Genomic DNA, 26002 nt, shown 5'->3' on the forward strand with positions numbered 1-26002 from the left:
AAATCAATCGATCAAGCAGGGGCGAAGCCACATATAACAAAAGGAGGGCAATGGCCCCTCCCAAACTTCAAATTTTCTTTATAAATTGTGTACAAATTTTATTTTAGCCCCCTTAAAAATTTTATTTTACTCTTTCTATTACAAGATTAATTTTTGGCCCCTCCCTCAACTTTAACCTAGCTTCGCCCCTGCGATCAACTACCTAATATCCTAAAAAATAAGACGTAATTTCTAACTGCAAGAGCTTCATCAAAACTCCATGTAGTTTTCATAGAAAAAGCGAAAAGAATGGAACCTTGATGCGCTTGGAGTAGGTGACAGGGACAGAGGCAGAGGGAGAATTTTTCACTATGTAATTCGAATTGGGATGATTCGAACTTCCCCATGCATGGTTCAAATCAGTATGATTCGAATTACTAAGATTGCAAACACCCTCACTAATTCGAACAGAGTTGATTCGAATTACTAAGCTTCTTAGTTCGAATGGGGTTGATTCGAATTATATAGAGATCAGACATGCTTTTGGTTGATCCATGTCTCATTTTTTCATTTGGCTTAATCATGTAAAATCTTATGCAAGCTGGCTTATTTCTGATATTTACCCTAAATATTAAAATGGTCTTTGAATTTGGAATCGAGTCTCGAATTCGTCTTTAAACTTAAAATTGCAATAAATTTGTCGCTGAACTTAACAACAGTCGTCCCTAAGATATTTTTGGGCGAATATTTGTGAAGGGAGTGATGACATGTATGGAAGGAAGTCACAATAGACAACCAACGGCTATATTACGTGGTAATTATAAGATTTTGACTTAATTTATTCCCTATTATTGATTTATAACCCTAATCCAAATTTAAAGTCCATAAAGTGTGATCTTCCACCTTCACTAGTTCCATCAGATTGATTACCACTCCTTGTTCATAATCTCCATCCTACTATAGAATTTCTCCAAATTTACCTTCACCTTCAGCATCTGCCATCTCTTCCTCTTCTTTTTCCCGAATTTCACCATAGCGAGCTCTCCTCTCCCCTCGACAGCACCATCTCTGTGGTAGGCCATCAGCGCAGAAGTAAAAGAAAGTGGAACGAACTGTTAAATTTTGGATCTTTCTTGATAAATTGTTTCAGATAATCAATGATCACACGGTTCTTAGTATTTCCAAGGTCATCAAAAGAGAGAGAAGGTAGCTTAGCAGCGGGGAGGAGGTCAGCAACACGGCATCGGCAGCTGGTGGGAGAGGATGTGAGGCGGCAGGGACGGGAGTATGTATGGCGGTGAGAACCAGAGCTCTCACATTGAAGAGAGAGGGTCGATTTTGAGGGTGACGAGGTGGCAACGTATGTAGTGGAAGATCGAAGGCAGAGAGGGTGAAGAAAGGCAGGGAATGGTGTTCTGACTGTGAGAGAGTTGTAGTGTCTATTCAGAAATTTTATGTTGAGAAATTGCTGTTGCTACTACAATAGCGGCGCCGGTAGCTGCGAGGTACCTGCAAGGATTAGGTGAGAGACAGAGATACAGTAACACCAACACATTAAACTCCTGTCAATACTCAATACGACATCGTTTCAGTTGTATTTGGGGGCCATAAAGAAAACGACGACATTTTATGAATTCAATATATGGTCTCCATCTAACTACGTCATCAATTTATCGCTGAAAAATATTTCAGAGGCTACCGTTATTATGTTCAGGAACAAATATGAGACAATTTTAAATTTAGGGATGAGTTCGAGATTCGATTGTAAATTTAAGATTACTTTAAGATTTAATTCATATATTTGTGTATAAATATTAAATTTATTTTGTTTATTTGAAAAATCCTGTAAATGTCTAATGGCACATTCTAATCAAAATTGAATTATTATAAACTGATCTAGAATTCGCAATTAGAAATAAAATAAAAAATAAATAATTCTTGGAAAAGGTTCGTTGTACAAGACTACTACCTTGTATATGCATGCACATTTGGTTTGCACGAATTTCATGCATCAAACGCATATAGCTTGCACGTTTGAAACTTGTTTAAATTGGGAGAAGCCAAAAAAATCATCCCCAAAAGAAGAAGAAATCCATTCCATAAAATAGCAACGCTGGGTCTTTGGTCAAAGAAAAATATCCAAATAGAAAGGATGGAAAGGAAAAGGGACAAGAGAGCAGTCATGTTTAATTTGCACACATGCTCAAGGAACGAATCAAAGAATCTGTAAAGCCGCATATTTGTATGATATATATCTCACTCAGTCGTATGTGCTTTACAGCATAATAATAATAATAATAATAATAATAATAATAATATAGGAGAAGGAGAAAGAGAAAATTGTTTTTGTTAACAGGAATATTTGTTAAAATTATAAAAAAATAAAAATGAACGATATTATATATAAAGCAAATTTTTATACATTTATAATTATTGAAAGTTTTCAATTTTTTAAATAAAAATTAATACTTTATATTTTTAACAAAGGTTACATGTTAATAAAATCCAAATAATAATAGAATATTAAGAGCCAATATTTTTAGTAAAAAAGATTTAGTATTAATTCAAATACAATATAAATTCAAACAAAAAACTAATAATAATAATAATAATAATAATAATAATAATAATAATAATAGAAAAGAAAGAGAAAAGAAAGTTAATTAAAATTTAAAAGTTTTGTATTACACAAGTTTTGTTATACGCATAATTATTCAAAATTTAAGGTAAGTTTATTTTATATTAAATTAAATTTATTCGGATCAAATTAAATAAAAATTTAGTAAGCCTTTATTACGTAAGAAATAATATTTTCTGTATTTTAGAATAAGTATCACCTTTTTAAGTGTATTAGAAATATTTATTTTAAAATAGAAAGAATAACGCAGATGCGTGATATTAGGCCAAAAAGAAAAAAGGAAAAAAAAGGAAGAAAAGTTTAAAGCGGAATAACTGGCACCAGATAAGTATACAAAAGGTTAGTACTTTGATTTAGTTTGATAAAATTTTTTAAAATGGTATTTGTATTTTTTAAAAGTATAAATAATTTATTTTATATTTAGTAAATCAAAAAATTTATACACTTATATTTATAGTTTTTAAAAGTTAGAGATATTTTTAAAAGTATTTAAGAGAGAACTTTTTAAAGTTGACTTGTACTTATCAAAATTAAAAAATCTAATATAATTTCATATATTAATTCATATCTAAATTTTAAAAATTATTATAATATTTTTAAATTTAAAACCTATTTTAAAAGCACCTCTTGTCTATTATAATATTATTAAATTTTAAAAATTATTTTATCAAACACATTTGTTATTTGTGCTTATTAAAAGATATTTTTAATTTAATTTACCAAATATAGATATTACAATTTTTAAAAAGTTAGCTTTTAAAAATTAGCTTTCATAAACTACTTTAAAAAAATAAAAATTTTATCAAACTAAACTTTAGTACTAGTCACCAGGTTTTAGGCTTCAATAGTGGAGTCCTATTCGTATAATGAAGAGGTGAAGTTTGATTGTATTTCATAGGTCAATCGGGATGAATTTTAAGGACTAAATTTTTAAAATGGTTTCTCAAATTCATAGTTTTTATTATTTTAGTCCCTCGAATTTAAAATTATTTAGATGGGTTCCTGAGATTCAGTTTTGGACACCATATTGATTCTTGGACCATTTTTAGTACTGAATTAGCAAATTAGGTGCCAAATTAATTCTGACTTGCCACGTTAGACACATGGCTAACGTTATTTTGTTTTGGCATTTAAACAAGGCAAAAATGAGAAGAAAAAGAATTTATATGATGTGCAAATTATTATATCTTCCTTCATTCTCCAAAATGACCTCGTTTTTGCCTTATTTAAGAGCTAAAACGAAAAGACGTTATTTAACCATGTGTCTAGCATGATAAGTCAGAGTTAACTCAACATTCCATTCGTTGACTCAACGATACAAAGGGTCCAGGGATTAATATAGTACTTGAAGCTGGATCTTATTAAAATAATTTACCCCCAAAATTTACTTATTTTTATGATTGGTATCCTGTTATTATTGGCGCTTGATTGGGGCCTGCTATTAAGAAAAGGTAATTTTTTTGAGTTATCTATTTTTAAAAGATTTTTTTGAAAAATCTAGTAATTTTATGTTTAAATATCTGATATAGAAAGATTTTTTTAAGCGTTAATTATATTTGAGTATAATAAGATAAAAACACTTTTATATGTATTTAATACGTCTAAAATATCTTTTTTCAATTAAAAAAATGTCTTTTAAAAAAAGATATACATTATTCTGATGTAAAAATTATATCACACAAAATATCTCTTATCATAATTTTAATAACAAAAATATCACAATTATTTTTTTTCAAAAATAAAAATGTTATTTATAACCTTCGCTTTTGTTATATTTTTATACTTCATAATAATAATATTATTATTATTAACCCATACTGATTATTGATGCCATGCGCCGGTGTCCATTATTATTATTATTATTATTATTATTATTATTATTATTATTAGCACCAATAATAAACATTAACAAATTGCAATTTTAAAAAGTGAAAAAATATAAGTGGTGCCTAAATCCTCTTTCTCCCTCACATCAAATCCAAATTGACCCTAACTCCCAGGCGTGACTCTTATAACCTCTAGCCGTTGAAGTCCTCACGTGAGAAAGGTCTGACTTTTCGCAATTCTCACCTCTTTCAGTTCTCGCCGTTGAAAGGCTGCTTATCTCCTTGCGTCACCGTTTTGGTTCTTTAGGAGCTATTTGACGCCTTGTCGTCTCTAACCTCGTCGTCAAGTCCGAATTTGTCGTCGTCGTCAGTCTTGAGCTGTTGCTAACCTATTTTCTCTTCTTCGATAAGCACTCGTCTCTATGGTGCATTGTTCACTATATTATATAATTTGTATAATCGCGTAATTATGTTCATTCTGTTACTTCTAACTTTACTTTCATGTTGTGTGATATGTAAATTATGTATAATATTTATATGTGTGAGACAGTGATTCAAAAATTCTCTATTTAACTTCTAGATTCTCTATTTTTAGATGACCTTCTTAGTTCAAATCAAAGTTACCTTTACATTGTAATAAGAAGCAATTGTTTCTAACTATTTTTATGTATTGTTCTGGTTAAGTTGTTGCATTGTAAAATTGTATATTTCTGGTTAATTTGTATAAAAATAACCTACCTACATTGCTAGAGAGAATGTGATGTTTATTTATTTATTTATTTATTTATTTATTTTTGCATATTGGTATCAGAAATTTAAGATGGCTAGAAAAGGTCGTTATACGAAAAAATTAAATTTTGGACCAGCATGTCAGCAACTTCAAACGGGAACGTCTGCGACTTCGTCTTCCCACCACGATGACTCCCAAATTTGCTCGGCCAGTGATGATAGTGTCCCCGCAACTTCACACCCGTTCCGTCCACCCCACAATGAACCAAGGCCTTATCTATAGACGAGCACAAATAGTGCCAAGAACTCGGAGCCAGGCCATGAAAACTTGGTCGCTAATGCAAATGAGATAGATTCTCTTGATCAATACGTTGACGACCTCTTTATTGCTTCTGGAGTTCAAAGTCGCAAAAAACGCAAGACTACGAAATTTTGGAATGTTAAGATAATTGGTAACATATATATTGAAATTTCTCTTGTTCAACATGATTAAGACTCTATATTATATATTAATTTTCTTGCATGTTATCCACAACAAATACATATATAAGGTTATTTTATTTTTTATAGATTTTAATGGCATAATTAAGCAGGAAAAATTAAGTGTAAGGGAAGCTATGGAATGGCCTAACGATAAAAGGATCATACTCAAATTCAACAGCAAACGGCAACCAATTGGAGATGAAGATGGACTGTGAAAAAAGTTGGCCTAAGATTACCACTAAAGACAAGGTTTATAACGAATGTGTAAAGATAAAAATTTATAGCATTGTTAAATTAAATCTGCTTCGTTTGAGAATTATTAACAAATTGAACTTATCTTTGTAGCAAATTTTTCACTTTGATGAGGATAGTAAAGGAACTATCAAAAAAAATATTTTGAAAAATATGAAAAAGTCTTGGAAAGATACAAGGCTGAGGTTGTATGATGCTTATTATAACTCAACATTAATGCTGAGTAAAATATTGAGAACCACGCACTAGGAATTAATAGAGAGCATTAAAGATGGTTCCTTGGATATCGCAGTAAACCTGAGACATGGGTAAAATGTAGTATATCATTTGTAACACAAAAATTCTATTTATCATACATTGGGTCATTTTAAACTAGTTTCTAATTGCCTTTTAACTTTGATAGACTAACAGGAGAAGTACAGGAAAAATGCGATGAATCGATCGAAACAAAAATATACCCACATTGGCGGCTCGAAAAGTTTAGCAAGACGGAGGGAAGAAGATGTAAGTTACATTTGAATTCACTCTTTGAACTATCTCTACACCTACATTTTTCTTAAATGTGTGGAATACAGTAATGGCATAAACTATGTTGTTACAGTTGAAACAATAAGGGAGGAGAGTCGGTAGAGGAGAGTTATGGACCAAAGTGCACAAAAGAAAAGATGGTTCATATATCAATGATGAAGCAAGAGGAGTTGGTATAAATACTACTTTTTGGGTTGAAAGTGTATTACTGTATTGGTATGCTCTAGCGCGCCTATTCATATATTTGCTGATTTATGTTTCTTGGAAGTGATAAAGTATTTAAATAGCACATATAGAAAGAAAGAGATTTCTAAATTTATAGATGACAGATAAATCCACTTTATTAAAAAATATACATGCAATTATAATACTCTTATAGAGTTGTATTGCTTGAATGTAATTTTACTGAGTTGAAAGTCATGCAGTTAATCATCCTATTTGGCATGTTCTTGATATGAGATAGACCAATCAATAATTATTAATTCTGTTTGTTGATTTATGTCTGTAGGAAAGAATTGATGAGATTGAGCAATAGGATGAGTCTTCTAGAGTGTTGTCTCAAAATAATTTGCTTGCTCAAGTTTTTAGAAAAGAGAAATTGGATAGAGTGCGTGGCATGCATTTTGGACCGACTCCTAGTCAACTCTTCGATTCGAATTCACATCCGTCGAGCAATGGAGTCCAAGTAGAGGAGATCCAGAGGAACCTGTTTGAACTACAGCCAAAGTTGGAAGCCGAGAAGTTGAAAAGGAAGGCGATGGAGGATGAAGCAACAACAGAGAAGAAAAAGAGGCAGGCAATTGAGAGTGATATAAGATATCTATTTCAACAGTAGCGTGAGGAGCTGGCACCAGACATCGCTGCGGGGATGAATTTCGTGGAAGGATAGAGTGAAAAATAGAATATTAGGATTTGAATTATTTTGGTTTGAAATAAATTTTTTTTATTAATTTGACTATGCAAATTTTAGTAAGAGATTTACTTTATTGATATTTTTATAAATATATTATTTTATTTTGCAGTTTATTTTTTTGTTTTTGTCACAAGTTTATATTCAATAGACAGAAAATATTAAGATTTAAAATCTTAAAAAAAAATAAAAAAAGCGTAAAAAATACCTATAATATTTAAAAAAAAATTGCGATTTTTAAAGAAAAATCCAAATTTTTTTAACTTTGTATTGAATTTAGCAGCGGTTTTAAAAACACCGAAAATAATCATAAATTAGAAAAAATTGTCCTAAATTGTGGCGGTTTATACCTGCCGAAAACGGACACTTGCATATTGCAGCATTTTAAAATCGCCGAAAACTGTTCATAATTTGAAAAAATAGCCGTAATAACCGCCAGTAAACATGTGCAAAACTTGACGCGTGCATCCTGCGGCGGTTTTGTACCGCCGCTAAATTCAATGCCGTAAAATACTAATTAAGCGACGATTATACTAATGATGGCTGAAAACCGCCGCGAAAATCAAATCCATGTGCTAATAACCAAGGTGGTCCACTCAACTGCCAGTATTTGGATTTGCGAGAGTTTAAAACCGTCTTTGCAAGAGTTCAAAACCACCGCTAATAGGCAAAAAAACCACCGCAAGTTACCGTACTCTCTTGTAATGGTTTAACTCTAAAATATCTGAGTTTGAGTATTAATAATGAACAAAAATCAAATATAATTTAAAATAGACTAACACAAAAAATGTGCAGGTTTTCAAATTAAAATAGACAATTAATACGAGGGCGATATTATATTTACCAACTTGAATTATAATGTTGAGATAATATCAATATCTCATTGTTTGCTGTCAATAAGGTTGTGGTCACGAAGGCATGAACGTTACGCTTAACGAACAAATGATAAATATTAAATAACATCCGAAAAAAGAGAAGAAAATTTAAATATCTTAAACCAAACATTGCTAATGCCTTTTTAGTACATTTTCATTCAGGTTGCTGATGAGTGAACCTGGGTAGCTATTGTAGCCAAATAATGCATATACATTTCTAAAAAACTTTCAGAATTATGAATGCTTTCACACAATTACTTGAACTATGTTTATTCTGCTTAGTTTCACATCGAACCATCGAATGTGCCTAGCACTTATCAAAACTGCATTTTTTTCCCCACTTTTGCCACTTTTGAAAAATCTATTAAACCAAATTACCACTACACATATAATATAGTGTTAGCCAAAGAATCCAACAGCTATTTACACAATTGCCCTTTCCTACACTAAAACCACAAGGCCTTGACAATGACAATGCATGACATCTTTTCATTCTCTGAATCCGAATCCAAATTGCTGATTCGGGTATCCGAATCCGAATGAGTCACCCGAACTCGACAAATACCGGTGGGTGAATACATTCGAATTCTGTTGAAATAACCCGAAATTCTCATCAATCCGCTGGGTCCTGATGCCGCTCTGGACTTCCTCCTCCGTCGGGTTACCCGGTACAACCATTGTGTTGACGTGGCAGAACTGTGACGCGGAGGGGACATATAGGTCATTTCCATCGTAACTTGTCATCCCCTGAGATTGGCTCCCAAACTCAGGGACCGAGTCGAGACCCCCCGAGTTGACCCAGTCCGGGAAATTATTGCCTGTGCCGCCAAGGGTGAGCTTTTCTTCGTGCTGCAGTGAGTTAACCCGCGGTAAGGCGAAGCACCGGTCGTCGATCTCCGGCAATTCGAGCATGTCGTCGATGTGAGACGATGAAGAAGGCGACGATCCATTGCTCCATTCTTTGCTCGTAAAGCTTGGCATATTGACTTTTTGCGATGAGCTCAAGTTCTTCTTGTATATCCGACACAAAACCCAATCATCTAGCTGCAAAACACCAATATTCATAAAACAAATGCGACAAATAAATAATTTTTTTAAAATCATATATAAAACTTGTGATCGAATAATGTTGTACCTTGGTGCTGCCGAGGCTCTTTTGAGAACCGTTGAGGAGACGGTACTCGTGCATGATCCAGTTTGTTTTGGTGCCTTTGGGTGCTTTGCCAATGTAGAAAACAAGTGCTTTCTTGATTCCAACTTTTCTGCCTTCGGTAGTGATTACTTTATCTGTTCCTGTGGCTTTCCAGTACCCAGAGCCAGCAACCCTGTTCGGTCGCGAACCGTTCGGATACTTTCTATCCCTGGGGCTGAAAAAGTACCATTCTTTCTCCCCAAATATTGCTTTACCTGCACAAAAACAAACCAAATAAATAAACATCTTGCTCTCAATCACAGAAATAATGTCATTATCCCTTATCAAATATATACCTGGGAGGATCCAAGGGTCGAATTTATACAAATCGATTTCCGCGATGATAGGAAGTGAGAAATGGTTGCCAGCAACCTTGCGACATAGGTACTGAACAAGAAGCTCCTCATCTGTGGGATAAAATCTAAAACCAGGAGGTAAGCTCAATTGAGAGAGAGGATCCTTCTCTGGAACTCCCATTATGCTAAAACTTTTTTGGTTTCTTGAACTCTTTTCCTTCCTCTGTTTTTTATTTTTATAAGGGCTTTCTATTATTTCTTCATGAAACGGAAGAGATGGCTGTTATTTATAAAGGAACAGAGGATGAAGACAAAATAAGGGAAATCATTTAGTCGAAGAATTGGGTGGCGGGACCCACTAGAGTATCGACGTCTGAGAAGCTGACACGTTTCAGTTTGGCAAGATCACTACGCGGACAACCTTATCTGCTTCTTGTACGGTCCTTAGGCTGCGCCGGATTCGATTCAATGAATAGTTTTACACTGTAGTATGATATGATATGAAGCACTTTAAATTTTAGTACTTTATTAATCATGCCTAATTTTTTGATTGCGTGTATTCTATAAACTATAAACTAGATTTTTTATGAACTATAAAATGGAGTTATAATAATCAAGAAATTATAAGTATGATTTATTTATCAAATTAATGTGAAAAAGTCATATGATTTTTTGGAAGTAGGTACAATGTAGATAACCGTCACAAGAAGAAAACTAATAAAGTAATAATAAAAAATTGAGCGAGTCATGCAGATAATGCTTACACGTGGTGGTCTGTGAAGAAGTGAGAAAGAAAAATGTGTTTGCTTAAGTTGTTTTCCTTTTTTTCCTTTACTGCGAGTGTGTTCTTTTGTTCTTTTTCAAAAATTCCGGTCAATGTCATTCTTCACGTGTGTGTTTTTTCAGAGGACGGTGGACACGTGCCCAACTGCAAAATTGACAGTCCACAATATATATTTGTGGCATTATTCATTTCGTTTTGAGTTCGGAAACGATATACACATGAATTTTATAAAGTTTAATTGATAATCTAAAGTTAATTTCCTTTACAGCATTTCGTATTATAACCGATTAATATGTTAATAATCAATTTATACTTTTGTTGCAAATTATTTGTTATTTTTTTTATGTAATTTCCATTATTAAATTGCTATTAAAACTGTCATTTTTTAATTAAAAAATAATGAAGAAAACTCTCGTTAGAAGTCGTGATAAATGATTAATTATTTCTTGGTGAAATTTATGTTTTTCAATAAAATTTTGTATTTTAAATAAAGGTATTAGACCACTGAGGTAATTACTTTTTTTTTTTTTTTTATCACTTTTAGGTCTAAGTTGTTTAGGCAAAATAACAGATCATCTGAAATAGGAATATATTATCATGATTTATGATTGGTTAAAGATGGATCTGAAACTTTCATTACAAAAGAGACGACGGAAATAGAAAAGATAGAGGCACTGAAAAAAAAACAGTGGTGCGGTTTTGAAGGGTCCATTGGGTGACACGTGGTGCATGAAATATGTACTTCCTTGTCTTCTTCTTCTCCTTTTATTTTCGTTTTTGCTCTTTACTTTCTTAGCGTTGCTGCTTAGGCGTTTCTTTCACTCTTCAACCTCTATGAGAAAGCTTACAAGTATTGATTGTGGATGTGGCCATTGAAGCTTTCAGGTAATTTTCACGATAAATGAAAGGTGGAGACGTGGCTGGTCAAGGTCAAGAATATGAAGTGGTGTGATTCACTGAACTGTTCTACCTTGATTGTTGACGTTTTAGATTTTTGTGAACGTGGACAACTTTAGATTTAAGATAAGAATGAAAAGAAAAATCACAAAAATGCAATTGGTTCAAAAAAAGGTATAGATACTATAAAGTAACTCATCTTTTTTTAAAAGTTTAAGTGATTAAATAAAAAAATATTTGAAAATTATGTATGTATTTAACACATTTTTTATGTACCTTATATTGGAATATTAAAAAATAAAATAATAAAAATTAAAATCTAAATATTTTGTTCATATAATTGTATGTTGTGTGGTTGACTGATAATAATATAAAAAATGGCAGAGGCACGCATGGCTTTTGGTATGTGAAGTAGTTCTCATCTGCCGGTCAAAATCTAAATGTGAAAGAAAAGATAACGCATAAAATAGAGAATTATGCTCACCAATAAAAAAGGACGTGTGGAGGGATTTGTCATTAAGTAAATTGGTTTGGAGTGTGGTATTTGTGTGCCATGTGGTGTTAGTATTTTGACAAGTATACACTACGTAATAGGCTTGTTTAATTTTTCTTTGTTTTTAGTTGAGCTTTTTTTCTTTATGGTTGAGAAATAATACGAAAAAGTTGAAGATTATAGGAGTGGCAGCTCAGTGTAGGATATGGATAATCGATAGTGTTCTATTTTTTTAGTTATTTTTGGAGGTTGTGATGTGATGAGAGTTATTTATATATACCACGTGTTTGATTGGAGTGCAAGATGGCTTGAGCTTAATGGTTTTGCGAGAAACTTGGAAGATTAGAGTTCTGAAAAAGTTGCCACAATAATCATGTTACGTGGAGAGACATTGATTTCATGCACCTAACGTAGTGTCGTCGCAGCATCTGCACATTAATGGAACATTTTCGTTTCAATATATTATTATTAAAAGAGTCAGTAAGTTTTATTTTTTGTAACCATCAATTGATTATTAATAGTATTTTTAATGGTGTGAGATTATATCAAATAGTAAAAAATTAATCATTTTTTTATGGTTCAATACTAGCCATAAAACACAAAAATTACTGATCTCCTAAACTTTCTCACATTAAATATTTATTTTACCTTTTTATGTACTATTAACACTACAAAAAAAAAACACTTTTTTGTAGGAGTGTTTTTAATAAAAATTTTAAAAAATTCCTACAAATAAATTTTAAAAATAAAGATATTTTTACATTTTTAGAAAGATTTATTGACCGCAGCTTTTATTTTAAATAATAAGAGTTTCAAAAATTCCTAATTAAAATCAATTTTTCCAAAAAAAATTTAGGCGCATAATCTTCTATCCGCATTTCTTTTTGCCTCCCACTTCCATGAGTAAAGCTAATTGCTCCTTCTTCCTTGATTGCTATTCTTTCCTTGATTGCCGTTCTTTCTTGTGATTTATCCTTCATCGCATTCATGCCGCTGCTGCTGATTGTGGTTGTGCCGCTGTTGTTGGTTGTTGCATTCCATTGCTGTTTGTAGCAGCTATTCTTCTATACAAAGGTATGTATATGGTATCATATAAATGTGTATATTAATTATGGTTTATTAACAAATTATCCTACTTTTAATCACTACAAGAAAAAATATTGAGTACTGTCAGATTTATCGTTGGATTTAGTATTGTAGAATAGTGGTAAATTTACTGACAATAAAGACGTCGAATTCGTAAGGTTAAATAATTACTAGCGAATTTACGTTTTCGATGGTAAATTCGCCGGTAATAATTGGAGGGAAACAAAAAGAAATTAGCGCATCCTTTATGGTCGGATATTCTGACGGTAAATTCACCTAGTGAAACGATGCGTTTTGGTGACTCGCAATAGCTTACCATCGAATTTTTTCGACAGTAACTATGACTCAAAATTGAAGCGCAAACCCTCTTCCTCCTCATTTGAATCCGTCCCTCTTTCTCTCTCTAACTCTCTTGCCTCTCACACTCTCTCTCTACCCCCCTCATCTCCCCGGCAGCTCACTCCTTTCCGAGAGCCACTCCTCGTTCGGCATCACCGTTGTAGCTGTCGGACGCTGAAGGAGCTGCTGTCGCCAACGTCACTGCTTCTGCCATATACCAACATTGCTGCTTCTGCTGCCGTCTACACTGCTGCTGCTACTGCTGCCGCCTACACCACTTTTTCTTCTCACCTCTAGTGCTCTTCTTCTGGAAATGTTTCTAATGTTAGGGTTTTTTGAAATTTTGATTTGTTGATATAATTTATTAGGTTTAGTTGTTGTTTTGAGACTTCTGACTATTGTTGATTATTTAGTTCTAAACTTAGGATACTGAACTTGTTTTGAATTTAAGATTTTCTAAAATTCTGAACTTAGGGTACTGAACTTAGGGTTGTTTTAATTTTAATTAGAACAAGTTTTGATTTTTGTTCTTTATTAGTTATGAACTTAGGGTACTGAACTTGTTTTGAACTTATAGTTTTCTAAAATTCTAAACTTAGGATATTGAACTTGTGTAGTTTTAATTTTAATTAGAATATTGGTAGATTTGTATTCCTTATTTAGTTCTGAACTTAGAGTAATGAACTTGTTTTGAACTTATGGTTTTCTAAAATTTTGAACTTAGGATACTAAACTTGTGTAGTTTCAATTTCAGTTAAAACATTGGCAGATTTGTATTTTTTATTTAGTTCTGAATTTAGGGTACTGAACTTGTTTAGTTTCAATTTTACTTAGAACATTGGCGAATTTGTGTTCCTTATTTAGTTCTGAACTTAGGGTACTAAACTTGTTTTAAACTTAGGATCTTCTAAAATTTTGAATTTAGGGTACTAAAGTTGTTTAGTTTCAATTTTACTTAGAACATTGGCGAATTTGTGTTTCTTATTTAATTCTGAATTTAGGATACTGAACTTAGGAAACTGAACTTATGTAGTTTCAATTTTAATTAGAACATATTCTGATTTTTTCTCCTTATTTAGTTTCGATTTATTTCGAATCTAATTAAAACATGTTTTGATTATTGTTGATTTATTATGAACTAGTTATTATAATTTATAAGGTTGATTTGTTGTTCTGAATTTCTGATTATTGTTGATTTAGTTTTCTTTAATTGATTTTTGAACTAAGTTTAACGTAATTTATTTTGATTAAGCATTTTACATGATCTTATGAATATGTTTAGGACATTTTTAATTGGTATGCTCTTTGCAGACATGACGACAGGTAGAGGTGTTGTAGATCAAGGTCGTGGTTGTAGTTGTGGTAGAAGGTTTTTGCTGGTACCCCTGAAAATTCTAGATCCTCTCCTTCTACTCTGACTACTCCGGTGATGTCACAGGTTGTGGGTGGATCGGACCAGCCATTCATCATGGTCTCTAACCCCAACTACGTCCATGTGTCTATGGCGACAACGCCACCTCCATCTGCTCAGCAGGCCAATGTGTCGAGCCGTCTCCAATGACAGACACCACAATCTCAAAATCCTCTCATGGAAGTGAACCAGTTGAAAGGATAAGTACTACTTTATATGCTGAAAGTGTTTGATTACTGATTATAGTTTAGTGGAGTTAGGATTGTAGGTTTGAACTACTAAAAGTAATTGATATATCATGATTAGTGATTCTTGATAGTTGAGTCTAGTTTTAGTGGATTTAGGGTTGTAGGTTTGAGTTGCTGAAAGTGTTTGATATATACTGATTATTGAATTGCTGAAAGTTCTGATTATTGCCTGTTGTTCATTGATTGTTGATATTTGGTACTGTTTAAGTTAATTGATGATGGATAGAGTTTGTGGCGCATTCCAGTTATAGATGAAACCTTGCCAAAATTTCAAAAAAAAATCTCTATATATTATGGTTATTTACTTCTAAAGTTTTAATTTATATTGCCATATTAGTTTGTTTATGAATTGTTGATAGGTTTGCGCCAAACAACAATGCATGTACTCAGAAGATTACCAACGTCATCAAGATTATGTACGACCATCCGTGGTCGAACTACAAAGATCCCTAGATACCAAAGAGCGATGGTTTCAGAAGTAGGCGGTAATTAATTTAATATAGTCAAACCTTCTTAACTAGTTTATATCTTTGTGCAAAATATATTATTTGATACAATATATTTTAATTAACTAATTTTAGAGTTTCTTTGTGCATCTTCTCTTTATATGGGACAAGGAGCACAATGACCTCATAAAAAAGATATACGACCATCGAATGGGTAGGCGGCAGCAACAAATGCTGGAGGGTGTACGTGAGAGGCACGACCACCTCTCTACCTGGCTCTGCTTGGAAATCAAGAAGGCTCTGTACGTTTACTAGGAGACCGATGAAGGGTTCAGGCATCGACGCCTCACAAACAGACTTTCATGAAGACTAAGGCCAGACTGGTATGTAACTTGTCTAATTTTGTTATTAATTTCGTTATATTCTTTGACATATCATTAGGAGACATCCTAACCACTTGTTTCAATGCAAGATGTGTAGTCGAAGTCGTTAGAGCGTGATGCGACATTGGTAGAGACCTTCAAGTACACCCACACTTTGAAGGAGAATAAAGAGAGATTTGCTGATCAGCGGTCTCAGGATCATTATGTGAGTAAACATTTGATCTTGTGATATAAAATTAGAGATTAACTATACAGCTATCGTCCTAATCATAATAACATGTGTTACATAGGAGTCCTACACGCGGAGACTAGAGGTCGCGACTCAGTAATCTCAACAAAGTGGGGAGGACGCTAATGGCTCTGCTGCTTCAGTCGTCGATTCCAATGCGGTTTGGCGCGAGACCACCTCAGTGTTGTACAAGAAATGCGTATACTGGTTGGGGTCGTTCTTTGCCAGTGGCCTCTACACCTCCACGATGAGGCCATCGTCCGCCTCTGCCACCAGTCGTGCCGTCAATCCCGAAGAAGGCATTAATTTGAGGCTGCAGGTGCAGGAGCTCACCTGAAGCCTTCACGACCAGGCTCAGGAGCTGACCGAGACTTGGGAGAAGTATTAGGAGATCCTCACACGCGTGACGGACATGGATGACCTTAGGCTAGAGTGGAGGGAGCAGCTGGAGCGGTTTCAGCGGATGGAGGCTTAGATGGAGGTGTGCTAGGTTCAGATGCGCACCGCCGCTAACATCAGCTCTACTGGTGGACACAAACATCACTATCTTCTCCATCGCCTCAATAGTACCACGGAAACAACGATGACGACGACTACCAGGATCTTTAGTGATTAGGGCTTTGTTTTACTATTTCATTGTATTTATTTGATTTATTTGAAGTTTAATTTATTTGATATTTAATATTATATAATTATTTTTTATTATTTATAAATTGACCACTGACTGTGTGAAAAATAAATTTAAATTAAAATTAAAAAAAATTGCATCACAATAATTTAAGAAAAAATCGAGATTACCATCGGATTTATCGAGGGAATAATTCGACGGTAATAGTGCGGGAAACAAGATATTGTGGCGCCAACATTGCCGTTGAAAATTTTTTCCAGTAACCAAATGATTTTTCGGGTAGGTAATCTATCGTAGAATTTGACGATAAATCCAACGGTACTCAACGTTTTTCTTGTAGTATCTGATTGTTGTTTTTATCACATTAGTAATTCATTAGTTGCTGTTTGAGTATAGCTGTTTTATACCTTTTTGGCAGAAATAGTGGTAGTAACAATGACAATGACAATGACAATGACAATGACAATGACAGTGGCGGCAGGTAACTAATTTTCTCACTATTTTTTTTCCTTAATTTCAATCCAAACTTAGACCTAAGCTATAATTTGTGCACTAGAATGATAATAATTTGCATTCTATAGCATATATATAATTTTATTTTTTGTTTTTCAATTTTAATTTTGTTGCAGGGATACTGAGCTTCTTAAATATGTCACAAGGTCAATCAATTGAAGGAATTGGATATGTTTGCATTTCTTTTTTGGACCCTGTCAATTAAAGTTCTATTCTTCTTATATAAATATGCTTCTCAAAATTGGTAGGAGTTTTGCTCTATACTTATGCAAGCTTTTCAATTGCATTTAAATTTGTTATTTTTGAATTGCATGATATGAGTAACTGATATTTCAATTTATGTCAATGAGTTATTTGAATACAAATAAAATTCTGCATAATTGAATTTGTTAAACCAGTAATTTGTATGAGTTATTGTTCTTGCCTCAAATTGAATTTTAACCTTGAACCAATTTTAAATAAGAGATTATTTAATCTAGTGTATTGTCCAAAAACTTTAGATTTGTTGGAGTTGTAGTTTATGAATTATGATTATTTTATAATAGAAATTTTATGCAGAAATAAAATAAAATAAAATATGTTTCTCATATCAGTAACTTTGGATAGTCACAATTTTCAAATATAAGGTGATATTGAGTTGAATCTAATTGCAAATAAAATTCTTGTGTGTCTAGTTTATTGAGTTTGAATTTTAAAAATTTTTGGCTAGTGTGAAATTAACAGTGACTTTTATAAGTTGGACTGTGAGAGTTGTTTCTACCAGATTCCAAAAAACAGGACAGCTTTTTATTTTGCAAGTGTACGTATTTTGATAAGCCATGGTTTTGTCTCTGCATTTACTGCCTTCTACTCATACAAAACTTTATTTCCTCATAAGGTTTTTTTAAAATTAGTTCTTATATTTTAGGTTAGATTTCTAAAGAATAAAATCCTTTCTTTTATCTAGAATTTTTAATTTTTTTTAAATTTAAATTTATGTTTATTTGAGTTGTTCTTATCTTTTTTGTTAATTTGATAATTTTGAATTTTAGTTTTAAATTTGATATAGCTCTATCTGAATTTTTATAATACCAGTGGACGATGGGTTAGAACCTTGTTAATTGTGTTGAAAAATTCTAATAAATTTACTGTTGATTATTTTTAGTGACTTATGTCTAATTTGGATAAATAGTTTAATTAAGTTACTTTAAAAAAAATAGCTTAAAAATAAATAGTTATATTAAAAGTAACTTATAAATAAGTTATTTTGTATTTGAATTTTTAATTCTAAAAATATTTATTTTATAGAAATATGAAAAAAAAAATAGTAATATTATAAGAGAAGTCATTTTTTTCAATTTTTCTAAGTTCCTAAATAGCTTTTTAAAAAACTAAAATTTGATTTTAAAAATTACACCAAACATTAATATTACTACTTTTTATAAGTCAAAAATTAAAAAAAAAATTACTTTTTCAAACTTTTCGAACCGACCCTTATTAGAACAACTTCATCTCAGTTGTACGTTTATTGATAAGATTGAGTTTAATTGAATTTGCTAGATTAACATAACTCTATCCAACTTTCTACAATACTAATAGACGATGGGGTAAGACCTTTTTAATCCAGTTGATGAAAAACTCCAATAGACTTATCATTGATTTTTCGATTGACTTATTAAAACGATTTATTCTCTCGTTGATATAAAGTAAATGAAAATGATAAATAATTCTAGACATAAGATAAGTGAAAAGGATAAACAATTCAAAAAGTAATCCCTTTAATTCAATAAGGAAAAGTATAGGGTACCAACATATTATCTGCCAACTTTTGTCAACTCTTATTTATAATTGTGTTTCATGGAAGTATGTTCGTGGATGTGTCTAATAATTAATATATTTTAAATACATATATAAAGAGACACATCCAGAAAATATATCTATAAAGACACTTCTATTAAACACAGTTATAAAAAAGACATTTTTATTAGACACATCCACGAACACACTTTCATAAAACACAATTATAAATAAGAGTTGGCAGAAGTTGGCAGATATGCTGTTGGTAACGTAGCGGAACCGATTCAATAAATGTCATTACTTTTTGTTGCTTGAATTTACTCTTTACTTACACATAGTCTTTAATTCTTTAATTATAAATTCCCGCACTCACAATCGAACCCACTTTCAACCTATGATGATCAATCTACATTGCCTTTCTTTAAATGATGTCCTGGACCTAAACTTGCAATATCACTTTTTAAAGGTTTAAAAAATCCTTTTTTTTTTTAATTCTAAATTTGATTAAAAAGTTTATCTTAAAATAACTACAACGACATAATTACTCAATTTTACTCCAACCTAATTCTCTAGGTCACAGGATCCTCTTTCTCCGTTTTTTTTTTTGGGTCTTTATATAGAATCCTTTTAGTTGCCAAGTGGGGTTGTTGACTTGTTGGGCTACTTTATTGTCAACTTGATGCAAAGTCAATTTAGAAATTACAAAATTTAGTCCAATGTCATATGCTATATGCTTGCTAGTTGCTATGGGCGTGCGTTGAATATCAAATAGCTAGATGAGAGCCAATCAAATGTAATAATGTTTGGTACAAAAATGCTTGTCTACGTTCAATTTTAATTTTTAGCCACTAATAAGTCATTTATATATTTTTTATTTATGGATAATTGGATATTACATGTGACATTACACAATTTGCAATGATGGATAAGACAAGTGAGTGTGTGAATAAAGACTGTTAGTTGTGGAATGGAGGGACAGGGCCGTACAAGAAATGAAATGAATGATAAGAACAAAAGCTCGAGAAAGAATTAATAAGATCCCACCTTTACAAAACAGTGTCTAATGAAACGTCTCACATACACTTTCACTTACCAAACAATCATCACTTTATTTACAGGGAAAGTAACGATTTTTCAAAAAGAAGAAAGGGAAGAAGCTCAAGAAATCCATAGAATCGAATAGAGAAGAGCAAATAGAGATGGGTTTCGGAGCAGAGGTAGTTATGGCCGTTGTGGGATTGTGGGGTGTGTTTCTGCGGCCAATAATGTTCAGATATGCATCTGAGATTTTCCAGGTTATGGGATGCGCCATTTACCATATTGTAAGTGGAACAATGCCTTCTTGGCTTCACTCTAATAATAATAATAATAATAGTCCACTCTATGGCCCATTAACATAATTAGTTTTTCATCATCTTTTAATTGAAATAAGAGTTTAAGGATTAGGAAAGCCTTAAGTTCCTGTTGTAAACTATTCTAGTCCCAGAAATATGTATGCCTTTTTCTTATTCAATTTCTAGGTTCAAGGATTCCACTGGTTTCTTTAGTGTACTACTGCTTACGCTTATATTTTATTTAACGTTTTGAAATTAATATCCAACTTGGACAAATCTTATAAACATTGTACTTTGGTCCCACGCATATTATGGTCTATATATCTAACCATTCAGATGACTGCACCTAAAAGCCATTGAAATTAGTGGATCCACCACGAAATCTCATAATCATTATCTTTACTTCGAAAGTTTAATTTGGTGACTAAAATCTTCTGTATATAAAAATATTGTCACGTTATACAAAAGAAAGAATGAAGTCCTTCGTTAAAATATCGTTAAAAAAAAAATTCTCCTGTGATTTGATCCTTTTCCGTTTGAATTCATGTAAACAGAACTTCATTTAATTTGGTAGAATTATTTAAATAAACTAATTAGGTTTAATTTCAATTATATTATTGTTGAAATTGAAATTGATATTTTCATTTCTGTGGAAATTCAATCAACCACCACTAACTCAGCTATCGAAGCATAATACGATATTTAATATAAATGATTATATTTACCATATATATTATACATAATTTTGGTGTACATATTTTTTTTTTTAAATATTTCTTTCATATATATTCATATAAAAAAAACTTTTTACTATTATCAAAAATTAAATTCAAAATCTCTTAAAATAGAATGAAGGTACTCAGTATTTTGGTTATTAATAAATAGTGAGTGAGTGATAGAATAACCAGCAAAAAAGAGAAAAGAAGCAATAATTTCACACTCAAAAATAGCCAAAAAAAAAAAAAAACTGTATAATAAACTGAACAATGAAAATTAGCAACAGAAATGTAAAAGTTGTATTACAATTGCACATATTCAAGTCTTATAGAAGAGCGCAGCTAAAGATTTAGTTGAGTGACAATATATGGTGCTTTTTAATATGTTGTCCCGAGTTCGACCTTGGTAATGATCAAGTAGTAGATAAAATGCTAGGAAAGCTGAAAAGGCACCGGAGCACCAAAGATCTGCAGAATATTGAGAACATTGTAGAGTCATTTGGTTCACAGTTTGTAGCAAATCGGTCGGTTTTCAATAGGTTAATTGTGTAAATTGTCCAAACTTTCAACCGAACCGACTAGACCATCAATTAATCAATTTTTCGATTGAATTGGACCATTAATTAATCAATTTTTCGATTGAATTGGCTGGTCCAATTCGATTCAGAAGAATAGAAGCAAAAGCTGGTTTTTTTGAGTAAATGGACAAAAGTACACACGAAAGATTTTGGGATGGACAAATGTACATCTTAATCTTTCGAAATATCTAATATACACACAAAAGATTGGTATCGATGGACAAAAATGATACGTCGTTAGTTAGGCTCCATTTCCGTTAAGTTTACTGCGTATGTAACAAAATAACCTGACAAAGTGGACTGTATAACGAGGGTTAGATAAAAATTAGGTCATTTAAAAATTGAAAAAAGAAAATAGAAAATCCAAAGTGTATTGAGTGCCCTAATTTTATAGAGAAGTATTCCCAAATTAAGTGATACGAGAATGTCATTGTCCTTGGTCCCTCTAGCAAAGAAAGTTTCGTGTGTTGTGAGAGTTAGGTCCAATTTGGGTAAACAGTTTAACTTTTTTTTTTTTGATAAAATAGCTTAAACAATAAATAGTTATTTAAAAATAGTTTATAAATAAGTTATTTTGTATTTGGATTTTTAGTTCTAAAAGCACTTATTTTATAGAAATGTGATAAAAAGTAGTAGTATTATGAGAGAAGTCATTTTTTTCAACTTCTCTATAAACTCCTAAATAACTTCTTAGAAAGCTGCAATTTGGTTTTGAAAATTATATCAGACATTAATACTACTACTTTTCATAAATCAAAAACTAAAAAAAAAATTACTTTTGAAGCTTCCCAAACGGGTCCTTACTCCATATTGAGCGAGAGAGACGTGTTTTTTGTGGTGTGATCCCCGTGAGGAGGTCTCGTTTATGTTCGTTGAGCATTAAAGGTATCTTTGATCCTGTTGTACATAACTGATACTATCGTATGTAATGTAACTTGCATTGTTTGGATTTTTATTTTGATTGTTTTATTGAGGATTTTGTCGGAGTTTTTTGTTGATTTGGTTTTCGTTTGTACTGATAGAACAATGTTTACACATATCACATTAGTGTATCATCATATAATAAAGTTGAAAAAGAATGATAACCTGAATCTAGTCTATGCTGGGATATAAAAAACTATATTGAGAGAATGAATGTTGCATAAAGGGTTTATTGTTGGACTTAGGATACCAAAGATTTAATGAGATGTATTGGCTAGATGAGGATTTAGGATTTAATGGTGGGGATTATATATGATTAGGGGTGACAATATTGTTATAAAGATGTATAATCGGGCACTTAAACATGAAAGAAGAATTTATGTATTCTTTGATCACCCAATTGATAAGCCAGTTGAGTTTATTGACCTTGTAAAAGAGAGTGACAATGTCTCACCCCTACCTAAAGTAAAAACCACAACACCAGTTTAAAGGAGGTATATTCTAAAGTTAAATAGGACCCTAACCACTAAAAAATAGACAATTAGAGTGAAACCCAACTCATAACCAAATCCAAGCCACAACCCACACCAAAAACAGACCTGGAATCTAAGTTACAATCCACACTCAAAATGGACCCATACCAAATTTACAACTTAAACCCATATTACAAACCCACACAAAAAATAGATCTGAAATCTGAGCCACAATCCACACCCAAATTACAGGTTAATTCTAAACCACAACTCATACCTATCACAAACTCTACAACTAAAAAAAAAAACAAAATCCACATCTAAAACAAAGTCCACACCTAAACAACAGTCTACATCCAATGTACAATCCACATTGAACATACACCCCTTCTCTAATTTGAAAAACTAATCCAAGATGAAGTTTAAATTGTTCAAACATAAAAACCTGAAATACAAACAAACACAAACTGAACCTAAAACACAAACAAATAAGGAAGTTCTAGAAAAAATAAACTAAGTAGGAGACATATCTATAAGCAAAGTTTATATTTTTATTTAATAGCAAATAAAATATAAATCACGATTGAATAATTTATTTTCTAAGTCTACACAATACATTGAAGTGGAACAGTCAGCAGTATCTTTATAGCATATCTCCTTTATATATAAAAGGATAGCAGTAGTAGTTTCAATAATCAACAAGTGTTACATTTGTTGTGATAAGATCAATTAGGTGGATGCCTATTTATGATGGACGGTTGAATATTCTCAAGGAAAAATGTATTTAATAGGGTTTGAAAAAGGAAATCTTATATTACACACATAAAAGTAATAAGACACCCTTCTCTCTTTCTTTCTCTAATTATATTTCTTTATTTTATTTGTTACCTCTTCTTTGTTTATTTATTTAGTTATTTTATAACACGTTATCATCACGAAGCTCTAACGAAATTTTAGGAAGACTTCAGGTAACAAATTTTTATTATGTCGAAGTTCTTTTATTTTGAATATAATGCTTTTGATATATCTGAAAATAATTATTTATCATAGATACTAGATGCTAAAATCCATCTTGATTCAATGGATCTTGGAGATACCATTAAGGCTGAAAATAATACATCCCAAAAGGATAAAGCCAAATCCATGATTTTCCTTCATCGTCATCTTGAAGTATGATTGAAAAATGAATATTCCATATTAAAAGATCATGCAGATCTGTGGAAAGACCTTGAAGAAAGGTACAATCATGTAATACTTCCTCAAACCCGATATGTTAGAGAAAATTTTTTCAACCTTCCATGCCTCGAATGTGCTCCTGCAGTAGCAATCGAGAAAAAGGATTTTAAAAAAAAATATTCTGAGCTAATTTCTTACTTTCTTGTTGCTGAACGCAACAATGAGTTGCTCTTAAGAAATCATGAAGCGCGCCCAACTGGCACCGCCCCATTTTCTGAAGCAAATGCAGCAAATTATAACCCCAGAAGAGGTAAATGACAAGGTTTTAGTAGCAAGAAAAATTATGGAAGGAAAATGAATTATATTCACAACAAAGGATCTCACCAGAAGTAGGATAAAGAAAGAAACAATGGGCAAAGTAAATCAATTGAGGATAAATGCTTCTATTGTGGTGGAAATGGCCATTAGTCACGTACCTGTCGTACCCCAAGACACCTAGTTGATCTTTATCAAGCATCCTTGAAAAAAGATGACAAAGGAAAGGAAACAAATTTTGTTTCAAATGATGAAAATTTCACCACTCATTATGATGTATCTAATTTCTTTAAGGATTCTGAAGGAAATATTGGCTATTTGATCAATGATGGAATAGTTTGATATGTGTATGTGTTTGTTAATATTCATGTGAATAAATTTACTGTGCATGTACTTCTACTCATTTTATTATTATTATCATTTATTTTTGAAGAAAAATGGTAAGGACATATTCTGAAGATATTTGCCTTGCGGATAGTCCAAGTTTGCACACTATTCTTAAAAGTACTATATATTTTACCTATCTTGTGCCAAAAGAAGGATATGTTAATACTATTATTGGCTCATGCAATGTGATAAAAAGGCTCTGGAAGAGCTATAATTTTGTTTCCCGGAGGAACAAAATTTATAATAAATAATGCACTATTATCTGTCAAGTCTCTGAGTAACTTGTTGAGTTTTAAAGATATTCGCCGAAATGGATATCATATTGAAACAATGAATGAGGGAAATCATGAGTATTTATGTATCACAACTCATTATTTAAATAAAAAATTTATATTAGAAAAGTTGCCATCACTTTCATCTGGGTTATATTATACCAAGATTAGTGCAATTGAATTACATGCTACTGTAAACCAGAAGTTTACTAGCCCAAATGAATTCATAACTTAGCACAACCGATTGGGTCATCCGGGAACAACCATGATGAGGAGAATTATTGAAAACTCTCATGGACATTCACTAAAGAACCAAAAGATTCTTAAATCTAATGAATTTTGTTATGCTGCATGTTCTCAAGGGAAGTTAATTTTAAGGCCATCACCAGTAAAGATTGGATTTGAGTCCCCTGAATTCCTAGAAAGGATTCAAGGTGATATATGTGGACATATTCATCCACCCTGTGGATCTTTTAGATATTGTATGGTCCTGATAGACGCATCTTCGAGATGGTCACATGTGTGCTTATTATCTTCTCGCAACCTGGCGTTTGCGAGATTACTGGCTCAAATTATTCGATTAAAAGCACAATTTCCAGAAAATCCAATCAAAGTAATTCGTCTTGATAATGCTGGTGAATTTACTTCCCAAGCTTTTGATGCTTATTGTATGGCTAATGAAATAAGTGTTGAACATCCAGTAGCTTATGTTCATACACAAAATGGGTTAGCAGAATCACTTATTAAGCGCCTCCAATTAATTGCTAGATCCTTGCTTATGAGAACAAATCTCCCAACCTAGGTTTGGGGGCATGTTATTTTACATGCCACAGCACTTATTCGTTTGAGGCCAACGAGTTACCATCAGTTCTCTCCTATGCAATTAGCT

At 32.1% G+C, this 26002-nt stretch overlaps 1 protein-coding gene and 1 long non-coding RNA gene across 3 annotated transcripts; one reads left to right on the forward strand and one right to left on the reverse strand.

Annotated features, from left to right (window-relative positions):
* Positions 1–8316: 8316 nt before the first annotated feature.
* On the reverse strand, positions 8317–10002 carry LOC107630087 (NAC domain-containing protein 72). Of its 2 annotated transcripts, XM_016333121.3 has the most exons (3): positions 9709–10002; positions 9356–9627; positions 8317–9264 (listed from the first exon to the last, which is right to left on the reverse strand). In XM_016333121.3, exons 1-3 carry the CDS (start codon positions 9887–9889, stop codon positions 8710–8712), a joined length of 1008 nt encoding a protein of 335 aa, XP_016188607.1. In that variant the 5' UTR covers positions 9890–10002; the 3' UTR covers positions 8317–8709. The 2 variants fall into 2 exon arrangements, with proteins under 2 accessions (XP_016188607.1, XP_016188606.1); XM_016333120.3 differs by having other exon boundaries at positions 9356–9976.
* Positions 10003–15596: 5594 nt separating this feature from the next.
* Positions 15597–16224, forward strand: LOC148570158 (uncharacterized). The gene is made up of 3 exons (XR_015907515.1): positions 15597–15795; positions 15885–16000; positions 16086–16224. It is a non-coding gene; the product is annotated as an uncharacterized LOC148570158 (long non-coding RNA).
* Positions 16225–26002: the final 9778 nt, after the last annotated feature.

Source organism: Arachis ipaensis, chromosome B3 (assembly GCF_059453495.1).
Source record: "Arachis ipaensis isolate K30076 ecotype BB chromosome B3, ASM5945349v1, whole genome shotgun sequence".
NCBI lineage: Eukaryota > Viridiplantae > Streptophyta > Magnoliopsida > Fabales > Fabaceae > Arachis > Arachis ipaensis.

What these genes read in the sequence shown, in the direction of transcription:
- LOC107630087 (XM_016333120.3), bottom strand. Translation starts at nt 9,889, where the DNA reads ATGGGAGTTCCAGAGAAGGATCCTCTCTCTCAATTGAGCTTACCTCCT. An exon ending in AGAGCCTCGGCAGCACCAAG is followed by an intron (nt 9,265 to 9,355) that starts GTACAACATTAT and finishes GGTGTTTTGCAG; the next exon opens with CTAGATGATTGGGTTTTGTG.